A 17636-nucleotide genomic window follows, 5' to 3' on the forward strand; every position below is an offset into this window, starting at 1 on the left:
ATGCGGTCTAATTCAAACGGCAGTGTGTTATTTCTTTTATAACATAGAACCTCTATTTGGTACTAAAATTGTTTTGTAGGATATTCTTAATCAGCAGAATAACGGAGGAATTTTTGTTAAGTTTACTAGCTCAAGGTCGCATGGAGAATAGCGAAGGCTATATAAGGAACTTCGCTGCGAGAAAGAATCAAAAAGTGAGATATGAAGACGAACCAATTTAGTCGACGTCGCTTTAATAATAATAAGAAAAGGACCAATATTTAGCCACTTCCGCACATGCAGTGGTCGTCGTGCAACAAAGTGCACTGCCCGCCAGCCCGCTGATAAATTCGTATGCGGCAAACAATGCGAATTACACAACTTCCACCGTCAAATCACTCAACACTTGTTTCACCCCTCCACGGGGCATCTTCAGGAGTTATGTTACACTTATTAGTACTAAACACAGTCTTAATAATAGCTCGTCTGAAGTGAAAGTGTAGAATTGAGTCGGATGCTTCTAGAACGCCGACCGCGAACCTACTAATGAACCGAGAAGATATCATGGTCGTCAGACCAGTCTTCGTGGTGATCTTTGGAACAGGTCTATGCCGTGCAGTACTGGTGTATCGAGTGAACTGACTTTGTACTTTTAACATACTTCTATGAACATGTGTCTATGGACTGAATTCTCCTTCGTAGCTTACGCAAAGCAAATATAGCCTACAAGGCGCGACCCACCTTGTACACTTGACGCAGCTTCCAACCAATTATTGGAAATCGATTGAGAAATATCCAACCACTTATTGGAAATCCTATGTCCAGCTGTGAACATCTTACAACTCAAGTAGTGGTGATATTGGAATTGAGGGTTATATAAATAAACCAAAAACCAGTATTTATCCATACAACATTTAATACAACAAACATGCATAAATATTTTTTTCACGATTAGACACCATAGATAATACTCTTTTTTTTTAGTTTTTTAAGCAGCAAAAGTGAATCCCAAAACGGTACGGATTTAAAATTCTTAGATAAAAGATTTAAAATTAAAAATAATCATTTATAGACAAAAATAATTGGTCCATAGACAAGCAGACTTTACTTAGGCAGTGCGTAAAGATGTCATTGTATTTAAAAAAAAACTGGCATAGATAAGTTATTGTTGCTTACACATCTAACATTTATATTCATATAAAATTAATATAGTAAGAAGTATACAATGATATATATGCTATATGTCTTTATAAGAAAGTTTACACATTTAAATTCAGTACAGTTTTTTCCAAGATTTAAAATAATCATTTACAAATGATTTTTATCGTTCTAAGCGACATACTGTAAACATGGTCAATTACTTATGTTTAATTTGCTTAGCTCATTGAATAGAAAACATTTAGAGGAAATTTATAACACCCTGTATGTTATAATCTTTTACAAATTAGTTCGGAACATAGCTATGAATGACTAAATATTTTCTTACATAGGGTTGTCGAACTAACGGTTCGCAAAACAATTGAACTATTTAATAATTTCATCGAAGTAAATTATTACTAAAATCCTGCTTTAAAGGATTTTTTAACACGAAGGACATGATCGCTGAAATTTTAGATCCTGGCGTGGAAGCGAGGTGAACAGATCTTGTTAAGATACATTCGCATCTGGTCTTATTGGATTAAAATATATGATATGAATATAAAATGCAACCCGCAGAGACTTGGGTTGACCAGGACTATCTTATACTTTTCCGTTAGCCGGACGCAAGCTAAAAACTGTTAAAGTGTAATTCCGCTAAATTTCTTATCATAAGATAAATATTTCTTTTATTCTCAGAAAAAAAAATTAAACCAGCACATTTTTTAGTTTTTTTCGTCAATATAATTTTCTGTAGAAATAGATTATATTGTTGGATATAATTAATTGAAAAATGCTCTGTTTAAATTCTAAGGAAACTGTACTGACAAGAAATTCAACATGCTATTTTAATATAGCAACACTCGAATAAAGATCAATATTCTCTGTTCGACGTTTCAAAATTTACGCCTTTTGCGCCCGGCTAACGGATTAGCATCCGTATATATCAAGTAAATATAATATTAGTGTTTACATTTAGATGAAATATTTTACAAAAGTCCATTGTAGGAAGAAAAAGTTTCGAAACTATAAATTTTATGAAAAAATCACTACAGTTTTTACATTTCAACTACCGACATTTTTGTTTTTGACAGCGAGAGGAAATTCCAATTGTACAATGCTATTTAATATTCATTAATTTATTCTACCAATATAAATAGTAAACATCCATCAAAATTATTACGATTACATAGTTTATATTTTGTAAAGAAAGTTCTTTTTTATTATTTTTTATATATATTTAAATATATCATTATAATTATTACGGTATTTATGTAGATGAAAGCTTACGGCTATAAAAGTACATCCGCCAACGACGTAATAGAATTAAATATATTTTAATTTTAAATATGGAAAAAGAACATTTTTAAGCGCGTTCACTTAAAAACTGTTCAAAATATTTAATATATTATTATTGTTAACACATCTAAACAAAAACATTCGAATGCTTTTTGAGGTTATTTTTATGTCATAACTTTATTAGACAATTTCGACAATACAGACGCCATTAAATTAAAAAAAAAACATATGTATTTATATTTTATATATTATAACCGTGTTTTAAAATAACTATAAAATTAATATCGAAAATTAAATCAATGATATATACATGACTTAATTAATTTCTAAATACAATTTAGAAATTTGTCGAAACTAGTGACAAATTATAATTATTCTTTTAAAACACTTCTTCATATATCGAAATCTGGCATTAAGAAACCGCCGGAAATATTATTAATATATTACAACTTAAAAATTACCGTCATGTTTTATAATACGAAAAAAATGCGTATTTTGATTTCAATCTATGACTTAATTTCAAAATACAATTTCGAAACTTCTCGAAGTTAATTTTAAAGAACAATTTATTCTTTTAAAACTTTGAAAATTCATATTATTAGATTTGATTTAACAAACAAAGACGTATTTGATTTGAAATTAATGAGTTTTTATTAACAAATCATGCCTATCCAATTTTAAGACATTGCAGAAAAATGTTACAAATTTTTCACCATCTTTTAACCAACTGTCAAAATCCCCACTCTTTAAATGAAGCTAATATGGGCAAAGGACACATATTCTGCCACATATTTTTTAATAACTAATACTTCCGAATATAACATTTCGAAATCATTAACTTACCAAATATATATGTGGTAATTCATAAATAAATTCAAAGCTTGCAAGATATGTAGCATACAGAATCAAATATATGAGTAACAATAAATATCTATAGAAATTAACATAATATATTAGGCAATTATCACATAAATATATAACAATAAAATAGATTGCATTAACTTAATAACTAATATGCTTTAACACAATATAGCAAAGTACAAATAAGATATAAACAGCAGTTCATTACAGTGTGACCATATAGCGTTAGTTCTTATATTTGTATTTATCGATTTTTGTTTGCTGACTCCCACTCGCGCCTTGGGCCTCATCTCAGTCGGCCGTCCACTGGTGAAATAAAATAAAAAAAATATTAAAGAAATTGTATTTTATTTTTAAATGAATAAATGTGTATATTGCAATAGCAAGGCACTAATGCACATCAACCTTTGGAAAGAGACAATTGGCTAATTTCGGCTTTATAGAGCACTATCTCTGTCCCACAACACCTATGTGACGTTTTGTCAGTCGTTGAATTTCATGCGACAGAGATAATGCTCTAAGAAGCGGAAATCAGCCAGTTGTCTCTTTCCAAAGGTCAATGTGCAATATTTATCGCTGGGCATTGTACAAGATGGCAAATTTTAATAAATCTTTATTTAAGTCCTTCCAAATAAATATAATGTTACAAATGGTGCGTGCTGCTTCCAACTGATCCTGTTGGAAATCTATAGAGAGGTCTATGTACTGTAGTGGATGACTTATGGTTTAGGAATAAGTCATAATGCCAAACTAAAGAGTTTAAAACATTTGTTTTATTGTAACAGGTCCCAACCTTTAATGTTGCTCCCCCATCCCTCTGCAGCTCCTGCTCCCTGCGCTCCATTTCCTCAGCCCTCTGCTGCATCTTCTTCACCTTCTCTGGATCCTTAACGCCACGTGCGGCCTCTTCGGCGCGTCTTTTCTCAGCAGCCTCCACCTGCTGCCTGCGTCGGGTCTCCTGTTAATAAGAGAATAAATTTATCTAGAAACGTCCATTGAGATCTGTAAGTTTCATTGTCTATTAGATAAGACCATTTGAAAAGACAGGGCGATACTGGAGCCTAAAATGCTTTAACTAGATATGTCTGATTGAGGACCAAAGAGTAGGTTAAAGAATAGTGGAATATATAGTATAGAAGATCTAAGAATAGGAAAAGTTACAGTCAGAACAAGAATATAATAAGTCATAATGTCTGAGGAGAAATTTTGAAGAAAGCCAAGTCTGGCAAATAGTTGTAATGAAATGATGTAATAGTAATAAAAAATAACATTTGCTATAAGAAGCAAATTTTTAGTTGGGCCAAAATGTAGATGACCATCACACCATAAACATTGATCTCTTTTGAGTTAGCAAAACTTGCAAAGAACCTTGGAAGGCTTGACTGGCAATTTTAATTTTTAAAGATGGAATAAGAAGGACAAATAATATCAATCCAGCGTACATCAAATTGGACTTTTCTGACATATAAAAGTGACTAACAAACATCTCGGATTATGTTTAATTATGTAGGAAAATTTATGAATATATCAACAACTATCAAGCTATATTTAATATAGCCAAGAGAGCAGGTGGGAGCTCCATGAGCTCTAAGTCCAATGTAGCTGTAAAACCCAGAAAGGCTAATAGCACGTAAACTCATCAAATATAGGCAAGGCTTTTGTGACAGCAGCAGCCACACACACATTGTACACACTGAATAATGTTGCAAATAATATATTTAAAATAAAGATTGAAACAATAACGATAAATATTAAAAGTTATTGTGCAGATTTGTAATAAAGTTTATTAATCATGAGTTATAATTATCGTAAGTTATATTACAATTATTAAGTGTAACGTTGAAGGTAGTGTATAAGACTTATAAAAGAAATAATTACACTTACAATAAATTCGCAATACATTTGATTATATCTAAAGAAATAAAGTTAACTTTTAAACCTTATTCAATATTTTTCAAGTAATATACACCTTGCGTAAAATAACTACGACGAATTTTTTAAAAATTTATTACGAAGCACTGTATAAAAAATTAACAGAAAAATGTTGTGAAGTGTGACTTACAGCATCTGGAGTAATAACATCCGAGGCCGATGGTCTACAACAGGACATAAAAATCCCCATTTTTTTTTAATAGAACATATCTCTTCGTATAGCCATAACTGTTCAATCAAAATAATCGATCAATGAAAACTAGACATCAACAATTCAATTTCTGTGATACCAGAACATATTTTAGTTTTCTACTAAATCTTATAATTAAAATCACGATTAAATAAAATATGGTACATATTAACTAAAAACTAAAATTTTAAGCTAGAATAAATAAAGGTTTAATCAAAACAAGAAAAAAGTAAAATGCAATCTACAACACTTTATACAAAACTACCGCTTCATTTATTTCTAGAAAATAATAAACGAGCAACACCGATAAGTTGCGTTCATAACTTTAAAACATCATTGATTATTTATTCAGAAACAAAATTTTTTCATTTTTTTTTTTGTTCTTCTAATAATATCTTCGTTTTAACTTAAAAATAGTATTTACATTGGTTTAAATTAAATTCAAACACTTAAAATGTATATCCACAAATACACGATACATTTATTATCATTATCATTATTATTTAAAAGAATTACTAACCATTCTTTTCCAAAGTATCGTATTTATATTCGCCATTGCACTTAAAAGGGAGTTTAACTGATGCTTTTAATAAATATTACACGGAAACAAGCTTAGAGTCCCTGTTTATTATGATAAGAGTCGATCGATAACTGAAAATATGACCAACTAACAAAAAATAGGCCACAAGTGTGGCAGTATTGTAAAATTTACTAAAATATTTACTACCTTTATATAAAAACACTTGATATTTTTTTAGCTATATACATAATTGGGAACTTTTAATTTATTTCTTATATTTTAGGTTTTTTAATATTTCTATGATAATGTTATTTTCGATGTTTGATGATGAAACTGATGTAAATTAACGTCAATTTTGATAAAAAGACTCAAATAACAGTTTTTAATACTTAAATTTTAAAAATTTAATTAGGAAAAGAGAAGAGCATTAAAAATAATAGCTCGTATTTGCAATAACAACCATTGCATAACTCTATTTTCAGCTATAATTTAGTATCCACTAGACACAAATAACATTGTATATGAAAATTCAAAAAAGTATAAAATTTAAAATAGTTATTTGTACATTTTTTATGCCGGAGCTATGGATATAAATATCGACTTTAGCTGGTTGTTCCTCACTAACGTTATCGATTATTCCACTAACGTATAAGGCACATCTCTAACACAAAGTACACTTCCATAGTGGCCGTCGCGAACTGAAAAATTATTAATAAATTGCAGTTTTAAAATGTTATCTCGCGTCGCTTTGCGTTCAGGTATGTAAGAACTTTATTCTAACCCTAATATACTTTTATATGCTTTCCAAAAAATCTCATAACCTTGATCTTATGGGTTTATGTAATCACCGATTTGACAAGAACATGTAAGTTCCTATCAGATATCATCTTAATAATAAATTTTTACGGGTATTAATATTCTCATGAGAAATATAATCCTTATAAATGATTTAGAAAGGATTGGTAGAATAATGGGTAAAACGTAAAATATTTATAGTATGAAAAGAATATGTAGTTACTAGGATTTTTTCAAACATGAAAAAAAGGCTATAACGCCAGATGAATGTTAAATAAGAGTAGATATTTTCTAACAACTAACAATGTATATTTTATGACTGGACTACATTAAAAGTTTTAACTCTTTTTTTATAAATAATTATTTTTATTTTTTTAGTAAATTTCTTGAATATTATCTACAATACGAAAGGAAACTGAAGAAGCCATACAGGCATGTTTGCTCTTCACCTATTTAATATATTTTCAATGTTATTTAGTCACATATGTTTCATATTTAATAAACTAAATTTAGTAATTTAACTAGTTAGCAATAGAGTGTTGTTTACGATCATCTCTATGTTAGCTCACAGACTCTATCTGCAAAACATAGGCTACCCTGAAAAGGTGACTGCAAGAAAGCAACTTGCGCTGCCTGTAAGCAATGACTACTGATTAGTTTGACCAAGTCCTTGGTCCACCCAGTGTTTATGATCAGCGTTTTGTAATCTGATAAAAACTTGCTTAAATTTATTTTATACAGGAAATTATGGAGATGGCTCCTTAATCCTAGGATTTAAAAAATATCAGGGTAGTTTTTCATACAACTTTCTCAAACAAGTACAGTTATTCATATTCCTCAACCACTTGTCTTGAACACTTTGAAGCACACAGTGAAAACCAACTTTTATATTCCAAAAATTTTGATAATAAACTCCTTTTTTTGATACAAAAGTGTGTTACTTAGTTCAACATCTATGATATTATTATATACATATCTTCCTAATATTCTATGGTTTCACCATGTGGGTCCTGGATCTATCTCATTGTAAGGGCAGGCTGGATATGGTGATCTCGACCCACATAGGTTTAAGAAGGCTTCCATGCAATGAATCAGTTTTCCACTTTATCTACCAGACTCATCTCCTGACAAACTATCTGAATGATTAATGTCCTACCAATCTTTAGAAACCTATTCCAGAAATTATTTGATATTCACTCTGACCACCACCTAAATCCTTCAGAAAGTTATAAAGATTTTGTTATTATATCTCTCACTCCTTCTTCCACCACACTATATTAATTTAATGTATTTTTTGGAGTATTACATCTATCAATCCCAAAATTCCTGAACTTCTACAACATAAATCTTAATTGATATTTATTATTTGTAATTCATCATCATCATTGATATTTACTTTATGTAATTACAGATCACTAATTATATGTTAGTTATGTTACATGTAATATAAAATATATGTGGGATGAGGCTGGATAGTATGTTGCCTTTGCCTACTTTTTTTTTTAATGTTAGGCACCCTTTTATGACAGATTAAGAATTGTCAAAAAACATATACTAAAAAAGTGTAGACACATTTTGTTTGTGCTAGATATTTTAATTGATAAACTAGTGATTATTCACCTATAGTTTCAATGCTGCCATCTCACATGTATGTAACTATATTTAGAAATAGTATTAAAAACATATGAGAGTAATATTTAAAACAGATGGTAGTTTATAAGTAATAATAGATTTCAAATGTAAGTAACATGCACATTTTAAAGTTTATTTGTGATAAAAGTTGCAGCTCGGCAGACTGCTACTAATGCATTAGTAGCCCGTACCTCTGCTTCGGATGCTGCTGGTGTGCGTGATGAGAAGAACTTCCCACGTCCAGTCCGTGGAGAACCCGGCAAAGTCAGACTCGGATTTGTACCAGAAGAATGGTAAGTACCATTATTATTTAAATAAATATAATAATGATAGCACCCTTTACTTCCGACCATTTTGTTTTCTAAGCAATTTAGTGTACATTAAAGTATCTCATTTCAGTGAGCCATTGGCAAAGGCTTTCTCGAACATCTTATATTGTCTCTGATCAGCTGTTACCCTCAGCTTTTTTTTTACCTTGTCTTCTAGCGACCATGACTGGGATATCAAATGGACACCCTTTTGGTTCATTTCTTATTTTTGCTTCGTAGCATATGACTTGTTTACCTCCACTTATGTTGATCAGTACAATTTTAAATAATTAGTGATGAGTAGTAATTATGACTGAGTGGCAAGCTCAGATAACAGGTTCTTCTAGAAGATGGTCAGACCACCATGTTAACGCTTTGGGGTCGGAATGCGCCTCTCTAGGGCCTTGGCTATTTGAGTCGCAGGTAGGATAGCGCGTGAACACTAGTGTTTATGTAACTTTACCTTTGTTCCAAGCGATAGGAATGCCTTACTGGTACTTGAGAAGATTCCTAATCTGTTGATGGTTCGTAATTTTATTGTACCTACAATGTGCCTGACACATTCGCGAAAATCACGACAACTTGCCACCTCACTCGGTCGAAAATGTAGTTGACTGCAAAGGGTTAAAGTAATTAGAAGACACTGGGTTCAGGCTGCTTCCAACCAGTTCTATTGGAAGTATCTGGGAGACATCTACATCCAGCAATGGATATCTAACAACTGAAGTAATGATGCTCTGTTGAAGAAGAAATAAATTGAATAAAGGTTCTATATTTAAATGATTGCTGGTTTCAAAAATATTAGGTTAAAACATATCACATGTAATACAATTTTAATTAATTATTTTGTGTTGTCTCTTTACTACTCTTTTTTAGCTAAAAAACGCCCACTGCAAGGTACAGGCCTTCTTCAAAGATATCTATGGGTCACATTGGGCAAGCAGTTTGGCTATTTTAATGTGGTATTATGGTACATATAGGATGCTGCTGCCCATCTTCTGGAAATGTGTAATGGCAATCTTTTATAATTAAAGAACAAAGTGTGAATTATTTATGATTGTATTCCAAATTGAACTTGACACTTGCAGATGCATGTCTCAGTTTACATAGATCCTGTATAGAAATAGGACGAAAGTGCATCTGAGGTAGTTCTTGTTAGAGTTAAACACGCTGTATTCATTTTGTAAAGTTTAAATATAAGAAATAAATGATATTTGACAGGTTCCAGTTCTTCCACTCAAAGACAGGTGTGACTGGCCCGTACACTTTTGGTGTTGGTCTAGCCACATACATGTTCAGCAAGGAAATCTATGTTATGGAACATGAGTATTATACTGGTCTCTCGATTTTCGTGATGGTCTACTATGCCACCACTAGATTTGGACCTAAAATTGCTGCATGGCTCGACAAAGAAGTTGATGTAAGTATTGGTAATTTAATTTCTTTAGTAGTAGTAATTAATTGGTCACAAGTATTTGTTCAGGGAAAGACAAGAATGGCATCATCCAAAAGGCCTATATTTTGCTAAACACTCATATACACATGTGGAAAATCACCTAGAGCGTGTTATCCTTATTCTTTGAGGCTGACTCTCCATATTATTTCAACATACAGAACAAAATATTTACAGGAAATATTTAATTTCACTAACATTTTTGAAATTAGTATACCTGCCAGTATTAACTGGCAAGTAAAAGAAATAGCGAAAGTGCTAAAGATAAAAAAAATTAAAGTTAAAATTGATTATTCAACATTGGAACTTTTAAGAAACTATTGATTGTCAACTAATTATTTATTTATTTTTACTTTTATGCTGCTTCTTCAAGGTGTTATAATTGTGGAGGAGAAGCAGAAATAAACTCAACAACAACACATTTTAATAAAGTTTAATACAGATTTATACATATGAACTTCATCAGATATAGCCTAAATTAAATCAAAATAATCAAGTGACATCACTTCCAGGGATTCTTATCATTTAATTATTCCTTTATTGAATAACAAACTTTTCCGTCAATTCACTTTCAATATGCATTTATGATTTAGTAAATGGTAGTCCAATAATTTTTTGTATTATTTTATTGAAAAATCTGATTCTGTTTATTATAAATTTATTAGAGACTTTGCAGTTGAAACTTTAGCAAAGAAATTTTTTCACAGCCTTGGTAAATACTCTATGGACGTCCCATATTTATTATCATTATATATATATGAAATGAAAAATTTTAAATTTAGAACAATGCATCCAACTTTCAAAGAGCTTGGCCAATCTTTAATGTATAAATATAAAATTTTAAATTGTTAATGTCATGCCCTATCTATAATATATTATCAGTGTATGAAGTTTTTGAAATATGGTACATCTTAACCTAATTCATAAAAGATGGATTATTATAATTGTTTATATATTAGTGACCAAAAAGTAATGTCGCTTTCTTAAGTTAAAATTCCAAGACTACATTTTTAACAAGTTTTTATTTCTAATCAACAATATATTCACCTTTATTATCAACAACCTTTTGCTAACTAGTGTACAAAATGTAAAATATGACAACAGAAACGACATTACTTTCTGGTTCCCGTACTATATTAGTTTTTACTTATACCTAGAGTAACCTTTTTTAGTATTTGCATTTCAGTTCAATACTTTACTTTTCCATAATTCAATCTCGAACTGGTAGTGCCTAGTGTGTTTTGTTAAATAAAAACATTTTTGTACCCTGGATCAACAATTTAGCTGTAAAAGTTTGTTTAATACATGTTAAATAAGCATTATTATCGTTATCATTTTACCATAGGACATCCACAGCTGGACATAGGCCTCACCCATAAATTTTCACAAGGTCATATTTCTTCCTTGTGGATGGACAACCTGATGGTTACAATGTTACTAACTTAAATCTTGTAATTCCAATCTTATTTTTCAGGCCGTAGAAGAAAACTGGAATGAAGGTCGTGTACAAAGTGTAAAGGCTTTGGAGGAGGCTATTGAGGATGAGAAGAAGGCGCAGTGGCGCGCTGAGGGACAGGAGCTGCTCATCCAAGCGAAGAAGGAAAATGTTCTGCTACAACTTGAGGCGGCATACAGAGAGCGATTGATGCATGCTTACACTGAGGTTTGTAACTATTGGAATGCATTAACATTGCTCGAAGAACTGCTTAAAAAAAGAAGCCTGGTGTGAGTAAGCCCCTCACTAGGTAGACTGACTTAATCAAGGTCCAGGGAAGTAGCTGGATATGGGTAGCATAATATCAGTCATCGAGTCGAACTTTGGGGGGAGACTTATACCTTACAGTGGGTGTTTATCGGATTACATGGTGATGATAATGACAAGACTGGTGTAATTCACATCATGTTATGTTGTATGTTTATTTATAACAGTGCGATGTTTGACTTAAACTTTAACTATAAAATAAAGTATAAAAAGCTTCCAGAAGGAATATCATCAAAAATTCTGATGTATAAAATAATTTCTTACGAAATTACTAGGAAATGCTTTGAATTATTTTGGGGTGGTTGAAATAATGAAATGAATTGATCTTGAAAAATGCAAGTTTGTATATTGCATAAAAAATGAAATATATAATGAGATATATATAATATGACAAAAGTGGAAAGTGTTGCTACTATTTATATTTTTGTCAATACACATAATACTTAAATATGGGAGCATTCTTAATTATCTAACAGGTATTAATAAAACATCTTACTATAATATGATTAAAAAAGTAAGGTGGTTTAAAACTCCTAGGGTAGTATAGCATGTAATTTTTTTTCCAGGTTGGTAGGACTGTCTATGTAACTTTTGCCAAGCGTCTGATTGTAAAAAGTTTGAATATCATTTGGCTTAGTCTAAACCATTTTGAAGAATGTTTTGTATATCAAGTCTTGATTGGTCGAAGTCATACTACATTGGTACTTCACAAATGCTAATTTTCTGTTAATCGTTTTGCAAACATCATATATGCCTGACTTGGCTCCATACTACTACAAAACCAATGTGGAGAGGCCGTTTTGACATGATTGAGGTGATAAAATCCGAATTGCAGGTCTTGAAGGTTGTGACGGAATAGATTATTCTGACTGGAAAAAGCTTGGGCAAAAGTGAATCTTATCATTTGGGGATTACTTTGGCTATGAATTTGATTTAAAAGAATAAATAAAGAACTTACATTTTATTAACAAATTTACCTTACTTTTTCATCACAGTATTAAGTATTATACTTTTTAGTCTAATAATACATAACCCTTGTGGTAAATTAGTTTAAAGTCAATTTTGTCCATGGAAATAATACCTGGTAATGGTTTAGATTTGACTTTTTTATAGTTACCACATAGACTGTGATCAAATTTAGTGATGACTTTTGTCTTTAGGTGCTTGGTGGTGAGTGGTGATATTCAAGATCCCACAGTAAAATTATTTTTTGGCCTTTCAACAAATCAATATGTTGAGTGTCAATTAACACTAAAATGTAAGTTTAATAAAATATCCGACATATGAATAGGCACGGCGTAAATGAGATGCAGCTAGATTAGGTTTTGTAGAGCATTATTTCTGACAATCTACTAACCAGAAGCAACTGATCTGCACCTGGTTGACTCTTCCATAATGTGCCAAATGAAATGACATAGCTGTTTATCAGCTGTGTACACTGTTGGACCTAGGCTTCCCCACAGAACTCCAGTAGAACTAGTTGGAACTGATTATATTTGAAATATCATACCCAAGTGCTCTCTTAAAAACGCCATGTTTTGTATATTTTCATTATTGTATTATGATTTAAAACTTGCTTCGCAGGTCAAGCGCCGTCTCGACTTCCAATTGGAGAAGACAAACCTTGAACGTCGCCTGTCCCAGAGGCACGTGGTGGACTGGATAGTAAGAAACGTATCTTCCGCCATCACCCCACAACTGGAGAAGCAGACCTTGGACCAGTGCATTGCTGATCTTTCCGCTCTTGCTGCTAAACAGTGAACAAGCAATTTTAGAATACATGTGTAATGATAAATTATAATAAAGTGATCATGGTTACGTTGATGTAGATATATTATATTTCATTTTATTATGAACCTTTTTATTTGTGTTTGTCTTATATCATCATCAGGATTTTCCGACATATATATTTATAGGAAACCGAATTTACGAATTTGTCGCCTTTGGCCTAAAACATTTCCCTCTAATTCAGAAATGAATATGTGTTTATTTATTTAAAACCACTTACCTATAAACACACATCAACATCTCCCTTTCTTTGCAATAATAACACTGAAGTCTGATAGAAAATAGCTAATGTTAAAATCTTATCAAATGTTTTTAATTTGCATAACAGCCGCTTAGAAGTCAATATAGTTAGCCATTTTTTTATATCATCTGATTTTTGGAAATTTTGATGAAATAAATAATTATCTTAGTTATTAAAGGATTTATTTGTTGGTTACTTTTCTCCAGGTTAGACAAGCCTTTTTTAATAGTTTCTGAATATATTATATAATCATTTCAGAAGTCATTAGGGACAAGTTAACCTTTTATCAATATTTTTTTACATAAATTTCTTATATTTTTCAGATGCAAAAAGGTATGACCTAAAATGTTTAAGATGCTGTCATTATTTCAATAAATACTTACGTTTTTATTTACACAACCTTTACATGTCTTGTTTTTTTGCAGTATACACCTCGAAAAAAGACTGAACACTTTTCTAATTAAATTAATAAACCAAGAATTTCAAAAACTAATGTATCAAACAATATTAATTTTCTCAATTCTTGTGTTTTGGACTTTGGCATTGGCTTCTGTACTGCTCATATAAATGTGAGCGAAAACAAAAATTCTTTATATAACCCTGTTAAGTTTAAGGTAAAAAAATTTTACTGGCTTTAAAAATTTGCCGATGTGGCCTATGTCTATTATTCTATATATATACCTAAACTTCATTTACGTAATAAATAAATCCTTAGTTTTTCGAGATATAGTTACTTTTTTATTTATACAGCCATTAAGATGTGCGAATTTTAAAAAACCATAGATAAAAAAAACTACAAGCTTAGAAGGTAAAAGTATTGTTTATAATATAATAAAAACATAGTGATTTTAATTTCTTTTAAAAAAAAAATACGTCACAGGCCTGTGCCATCAAAAGCATACTTAAATCAAGACTTCAAATTGGTGAAAACTCCATGGTACATCGCTCATGTTATCCCACGTATACATTTATTCGCTAATGTTTCTGAGTTGGTCAATCCTCGTCGATTAAAAACTCTGCTTTAAAAATTCTCTATATATATATATATATATATATATATATATATATATCTGATATCAGTTTATCACTAAACATTTCGTTTCAAACGAAAGGCTCAATGCAATGGATGAGATGTCGCGCCATCTTGTTGGAACCCAGACTTGCTATTATTATGCTTCAAAATTATGCGGAAATAAAAAGTTACATAAAATTGAAATTTGCACGCCTTTCTGATCTAATATATACTATACGAAGTACAACGCTCATTTTTAGTTACGAAATAATTTTTTACCACCGTTATAATGTTCATATTAAAGAATGTATTGCATATAAATGATATTTCTAACAATTCTCTGCTATGTTATATCTCCAAGTAACTTTGTAGCTTTTTTAATGACAAATAAACAATCGCCTGTCTATTTACTTGCAGTTCTCATAGATCTGTAGAAAATAGATTTTTTCTTATTGCTTCGTTAATATTGTAATATTTCATTTATACCAATAAACAAATTTAGATTCTTTTTAATATTATAATAATCGCTTTTTACAACATGCACATGAATATACATATACTAAAATGTAATTTTTTTTTAAATTTTCTCTGTCTGTCTGTCTGTTTGTTCCGGCTAATCTCTGAAATGGCAGGATCGGTTTTAATGGAACTTATACTAGCAGTTAGCTGGTGTCAGAAAAAGTAACTTAAAGCCACTTTTATTAAAAAAAAAATCTTAGACGAAAATATATAAATATTTTTTTTATTAAATACCACACGGACGATACAGCAGGCACAGCTAACATACAATAAAAATAATAAATACTCAATAATTATTGTCAAAAATCTATTTTTTTTATTAATCTTTCTTTCGTATTGATTTTTATTGCTGTTTTCTATTAACTTACATATATTTAATTATATATCTCTCGGTAAACTTTGATTTGTTCTTATCATTACTAGAATATATTTACTGGTTGTTGTATGATCTGTCTGTATGTTAAAAGTAATGTATTTAGGACGTTAAGCTAAGGTAAGTAAGGTAAGGAAGTTTATTTCGAACGTGCATTACCAGTGTTCAACGACAAATCACACCTGTTTCTGCGCAGGTATATTCTATAAACAGTATCATTTATTAATTATTCTCTTAATAACTCATATTTATTATTCCGATCTCTGGTTATGAGTAACACTAGTCATAAACGTGAAACTTTTAAAACTATTGCTTTTCAAGGTATAAAGAAAACAATTTGTCAATGTTTACTTTGCTATTATCAATAAGCCGGATTGTGAAGAGACGACATACCATTTGCCAAAAAATTCTTGCAAAAACTATATATAATTTATTTATTTTACACATAAAATAAATATGGCTATTTATGTATATTATTAAAATTATTTATTTTGTTAAATATTAATACATTTGCGTATGTTTTTAGTAGTAATGAAAATAAGGCCTCATAAACGCAATTAGCGGGAAAACTTCATTATGACAGCCATCTGATTGTCAAATATACATCGAGCGGCGTCTATACTGTTTTATTGTTATATTAATATTTATCTAAATAGTTTTAACTACTAACTGCTAACAGCAATGGTTGATAGCCGGGAAGGAGATAAAAAGGTAATGAGAATTATTATCACATTGAGTGCATGAACCCCTTCTACAGTTATCAATTTACTGTCAATAATGAGATATCTTCGTTATCTCTTCGACCTTGACTTATTGTAGAGGTCATTTAGACCCCTTATTACTAAAGCAGTTGATATTTTACCATTTAAATTGCTCTGTTTATTAGAGGTTTGATCTTCATTATTAGACCGACACGCAATTATTACGTGCGTGAACACACCTTTATTTGATAGACGATGTATTTATTTATTTTGTTTTAACTACGTATCATTTTAAAACGACGCAATTATATTATATAATTACTATAAGTACATAAACATTACGTTTTTCTACCCTCATTAATTATTAATTGGCTACTGTATTTAAGTATACATCTAATCTTTTAATGTAATTATATAATTCTGTTTTGTTTTTAAATTTATTTAGATTATCAATATCATTCTAGTAATAGACTTGTAAAGTAATTGTGAAAAATTATTTTAGCTACCCACTGAGAGTATTTTTTTTTAATTTTACCTATAGATTCATTTATTTATTCACATTATTTTTCATTTTGTATTATATTATTGGTCACTAATACATGGCAATCCAATGCCAAAAATATCACCATTTTGTAGTTGCTGGTATAGTAGATTTATACCTATAATTTTTTGACTACATTTTATGTGCAATCAGATAATATACATATTAAAAAAATATAACTTTTTTTTTAGGGACTTTCATGTATTTTTGTGTCAAAATTGCTACTATCATAACATAATTTAATATGATATTCGTAATAAAAATTGTTTAAATAATTCATTAGTTTATAAAGGAGATGAAGTACCAGTGGTTTAAATATACAGAACAAAGACATCATTGTGAGCCATAGTTTCTATCACTGACAAGTGGACTTACAGATGATTGTTATGTCCTAAGTATATAAAAAAAATAAAGGTACATACATACATAGTCTGTTACTCCAACCAGAGATATCCTCACTCATTGTCATGGATTCACAAAATTTTTAAAATTATTTATTCTTAACATCAATTTTACTAGCACAAACACTTGGGAAGCTTTTTGTGCTTTCTTTCATTAAAAATTGTTATCTTTTAGAACAGTAATAAACTAAA

At 30.3% G+C, this 17636-nt stretch overlaps 3 protein-coding genes across 4 annotated transcripts in view; 2 read left to right on the top strand and 1 right to left on the bottom strand.

Annotated features, from left to right (window-relative positions):
* Positions 1–2852: 2852 nt before the first annotated feature.
* Svip (small VCP interacting protein) lies at positions 2853–5450 on the bottom strand. Its single transcript, XM_068763664.1, has 3 exons — positions 5339–5450; positions 4070–4234; positions 2853–3582 (listed from the first exon to the last, which is right to left on the bottom strand). The coding sequence occupies exons 1-3, from the start codon at positions 5396–5398 to the stop codon at positions 3568–3570; spliced, it is 240 nt and encodes a 79-aa protein (XP_068619765.1). The 5' UTR covers positions 5399–5450; the 3' UTR covers positions 2853–3567.
* A 1112-nt stretch (positions 5451–6562) lies between these two features.
* Positions 6563–13730, top strand: ATPsynB (ATP synthase subunit b, mitochondrial). The gene is made up of 5 exons (XM_068763458.1): positions 6563–6676; positions 8494–8638; positions 9875–10073; positions 11581–11769; positions 13453–13730. The coding sequence occupies exons 1-5, from the start codon at positions 6649–6651 to the stop codon at positions 13627–13629; spliced, it is 738 nt and encodes a 245-aa protein (XP_068619559.1). The 5' UTR covers positions 6563–6648; the 3' UTR covers positions 13630–13730.
* A 2674-nt stretch (positions 13731–16404) lies between these two features.
* UGP (UDP-glucose pyrophosphorylase) overlaps positions 16405–17636 on the top strand; it is a 31331-nt gene continuing 30099 nt past the window's right edge. For both annotated transcript variants that reach the window (XM_068763868.1, XM_068763870.1), the window contains exon 1: positions 16405–16512. In XM_068763868.1, the coding sequence (XP_068619969.1) occupies positions 16483–16512 (30 nt within the window). In that variant the 5' untranslated portion in view covers positions 16405–16482. The remainder of the gene's footprint in view (positions 16513–17636) is intronic.

The sequence above is a fragment of the Battus philenor genome, unplaced genomic scaffold (assembly GCF_028537555.1).
Source record: "Battus philenor isolate CCGP_79_NKW_IND1 unplaced genomic scaffold, ilBatPhil1.0.hap1 SCAF_18, whole genome shotgun sequence".
Lineage (NCBI taxonomy): Eukaryota > Metazoa > Arthropoda > Insecta > Lepidoptera > Papilionidae > Battus > Battus philenor.